A 3,559-nucleotide genomic window follows, 5' to 3' on the forward strand; every position below is an offset into this window, starting at 1 on the left:
CGGAAAGTCCAATTTTGGGCAACTTTTTCGAGCATTTCGGCCGGAATAGCCCGAATTTCTTCGGAAATGTTGTCTTCCAAAGCTGGAATAGTTGCTGGCTTATTTCTGTAGACTTTAGACTTGACGTAGCCCCACAAAAAATAGTCTAAAGGCGTCAAATCGCATGATCTTGGTGGCCAACTTACCGGTCCATTTCTTGAGATGAATTGTTCTCCGAAGTTTTCCCTCAAAATGGCCATAGAATCGCGAGCTGTGTGGCATGTAGCGCCATCTTGTTGAAACCACATGTCAACCAAGTTCAGTTCTTCCATTTTTGGCAACAAAAAGTTTGTTAGCATCGAACGATAGCGATCGCCATTCACCGTAACGTTGCGTCCAACAGCATCTTTGAAAAAATACGGTCCAATGATTCCACCAGCGTACAAACCACACCAAACAGTGCATTTTTCGGGATGCATGGGCAGTTCTTGAACGGCTTCTGGTTGCTCTTCACTCCAAATGCGGCAATTTTGCTTATTTACGAAGCCATTCAACCAGAAATGAGCCTCATCGCTGAACAAAATTTAAAGCGCGAAACACATTTCGAACCGAACACTGATTTTGGTAATAAAATTCAATGATTTGCAAGCGTTGCTCGTTAGTAAGTCTATTCATGATGAAATGTCAAAGCATACTGAGCATCTTTCTCTTTGACACCATGTCTGAAATCCCACGTGATCTGTCAAATACTAATGCATGAAAATCCTAACCTCAAAAAAATCACCCGTTACCATAGTCGAAAACATCACATATAAATTTTGGTCCTGATTGGAGTCGGTTAAAGCGTGTCGCAAAGGGGTCAAAGGCCAGTAGACGTTTTCCTAGGGTAATCTGTGCGACACACCTTAACCGATTCCAATCGGGGCCAAAATTTCTATGCGATATCTTCGACTAAAGTAGTATCGATTTTGTGTATTAGGCAAACAAAAATTTTATTTTTTTGAGTCTCCATAGAGGAGTCTGAACTTTGCCCCCTGTGCGACATGCCTTAACCGTCTCCAACATTTATGTGTGATATCTTCGACTATAGTAACATCGACGTAGGGGTTGAGGCTTCGGAAATCTGTTGTGAAAATTTGCTTCCTACATTAAAGGACCACCCTAATGTACATATATATGCATATATAAATGTGTGCAAGCGCTTTAGTTTGGAGTTGTGTACCTTTGAGGCATGTTAATCAAAAGCTACTGTCAACAACTGACGCTGGCATGTGGCAAAATACAAGCGCAAATAGAACTGGGAAGGAGGACGATGCGTACAAACATATACATACTGTCACTGCAGAGTTGCAAAAAAAAATTTAATGCAGGAAGAACGTGAAGTAAACATCCGCGGGCGTAATCACATGTGCCAAAAATATTGCTACGCCTTTTTGCAGCTCCGCCGTTTTTCCACGTTTTAAGCCAGCGAACACAATTCGGCAAGGCATAAAGAATCCATATACATAGTATGTACATTAACACACATTTAACGTATGTGCACATACTGTCAAAGAGCCTGCGGGCTTTCGCTTGCAATCACTCAACGACGCGTTGCGGTGACGGCCGGGACCTAGAGGCAAAAATGTGGCAGCAACATCAAAAAGTATTTGACCAGAAAAATTCGTTTAAAATTCCACAAAAATACGCGTTTATTCACATTTTTTTATTAAGCTGAAAGTAGTCAGCATTTGAGCATTTATTTGAGTGAGGCTCGAAAAAATTGCATTTCTTACTTTGTGCTTTTTGGCGCTTATCTCGTAAAGTCGCCACATTTGAAGCACTTACAGTCGGTGGGCTCACGCAGGCGTATATCCATGGTTGCCATTTCGGGCGACGTGAGCCGGGTACCATCCGGATCGTAGCAGTGCGTCAAAGTGATTATTTTTTCCTTGAGAAAGCTCTCCCGACAACAGTAGCACTCCTGCGTGTCGACAAGAACACCCAAATGTATGCGAGTAAAATGAATTGGCAAAGAATTAAAAAGAAGAGAATGACAAATTAATTTTTAAATGTACGCCGACAGCTGAACGAACATATGTAGATAATCTTCCTCACACCCACTCACCTTCAAAAAGCCCGTCGGCGTAATGACGGACGGCTGCACCTGGCTATTGCACAGTCCCTCGCACTTATTTACTATCACATCCGCATTGCAAGTCCTTTGCATCCGCCCAAGCTCATCGAATTCCTCCTTGATAAGATGTATTTCCGATTTCAAAGTTTCGCAATTTTCATCGCCGGTGCCTTGAGCGTAACGCAGCGCAAGCACGTGCCTTTCTGTGCTACGCAGTGCTGAAAATAGCAGCAATAGCCATGGCAACAGGATATAAGTGGATAGCACCGAGTGACATCGAGAAAACATGTCAACTTCCACAGTTTCGCGTACTGCGCCAGGATCTGTTGAACGAAAGATGCACGCTGTACGAGTTGCCTAGCTCTACTTTTCCCTTAGGCGGATGGTCATCGCGTATTTATACCCTGGCTGCTTGTGTACGCATTAATTTTCTAAGTGCTCGTAAATGTGTTTTTATATTTAAGTGCATATAAGCCATTATCCTGGCATGTTAACGGCATATTTATTGTATTATTATGTTTGCGTTGATTGAATGTTGATGTCGTTTCTCACTCAGAGGTAACATTTCATTGATGACTAAAGACGTTTATGTAGTTAATGTGCTCGACGAAAGGATTAACGCAACAATAGCAAGGAGCTTTGCATGGTTGACGATGTAGGTCAGTAAACGATTTATCGACTTATTGTTAGTGGAGAAAGTAAATGAAGAATGCCATATGGTCCCCTTCGTACGACTTAGAGTTAAATAAATCATACGAAAACTGAAGTCTCTTGTAAAAAAAATTTACGTTGTGTAGCTTTTATACCGTCCTTTGGTTGACAAAAAAATAGGCGCGCTTGGAACACTGACGTGGAAAAAATTGATGAAAAGAAGGGCATAATGGACGCGACAGAAACTGAATTGATTTCAAAGTACATGTAAAAATAAACAAAACTCAGCGTATCCTGTAAGGTTTTCCTTTATTGAACATTCTTCAAATAAAGTCAAATTATGAACCGTTACAAGCAAATTTATCTTTAATCAGAAGCAATTCGTTGTTGATTTAATTTTGAATTAAAATTTGGTAACGGACGTGACATATAGGACGTGACAGATTTTTCCCCCATACAATAATTTCACTACTAAATTTAATTTTTTATTTAATTTTTTCAGTTCTTAAAAATTTAACGAAATTTAAAGTTATAAAGCTGTTTGAATTCATTTACTTGCATTTTCGGTTTACCTTTTTTGGAAATGCCCATATGCTTAAAGTAAAAAGATGTTGCACTTTAAGTAATATAACACCCCTATTCTGCAACTCTTTCGTATTCGGATTTTGCTAAGAATCGTAGAAATAGTATACTGCAATCCGAATCGTATTTTCGAATTTTCGAAAATCGTAACAATGGCATGCCTAAAAACGAACGAGTAAGCTTTTTTGCGTAATTTTGTACGGAGGCGAAATAAAAGATGTAAATCGATGT

At 40.0% G+C, this 3,559-nt stretch overlaps 1 protein-coding gene across 1 annotated transcript; it reads right to left on the bottom strand.

Moving 5' to 3' along the window:
• Positions 1–1,661: 1,661 nt before the first annotated feature.
• LOC118736630 (partner of bursicon) lies at positions 1,662–2,452 on the bottom strand. Its single transcript, XM_036466678.1, has 2 exons — positions 2,087–2,452; positions 1,662–1,942 (listed from the first exon to the last, which is right to left on the bottom strand). The coding sequence occupies exons 1-2, from the start codon at positions 2,381–2,383 to the stop codon at positions 1,772–1,774; spliced, it is 468 nt and encodes a 155-aa protein (XP_036322571.1). The 5' UTR covers positions 2,384–2,452; the 3' UTR covers positions 1,662–1,771.
• Positions 2,453–3,559: the final 1,107 nt, after the last annotated feature.

Source organism: Rhagoletis pomonella, unplaced genomic scaffold (genome assembly GCF_013731165.1).
Source record: "Rhagoletis pomonella isolate Grant_MI unplaced genomic scaffold, Rhpom_1.0 Rhpom_scaffold_00003, whole genome shotgun sequence".
Taxonomy (NCBI): Eukaryota; Metazoa; Arthropoda; class Insecta; order Diptera; family Tephritidae; genus Rhagoletis; species Rhagoletis pomonella.

Excerpts from the sequence above, each read along its gene's own strand:
- LOC118736630 (XM_036466678.1), bottom strand. The coding sequence starts at position 2,383 with ATGTTTTCTCGATGTCACTCGGTGCTATCCACTTATATCCTGTTGCCA. Across the intron at positions 1,943-2,086 it reads CGCCGACGGGCTTTTTGAAG|GAGTGCTACTGTTGTCGGGA; the intron begins GTGAGTGGGTGT and ends GTCGACACGCAG.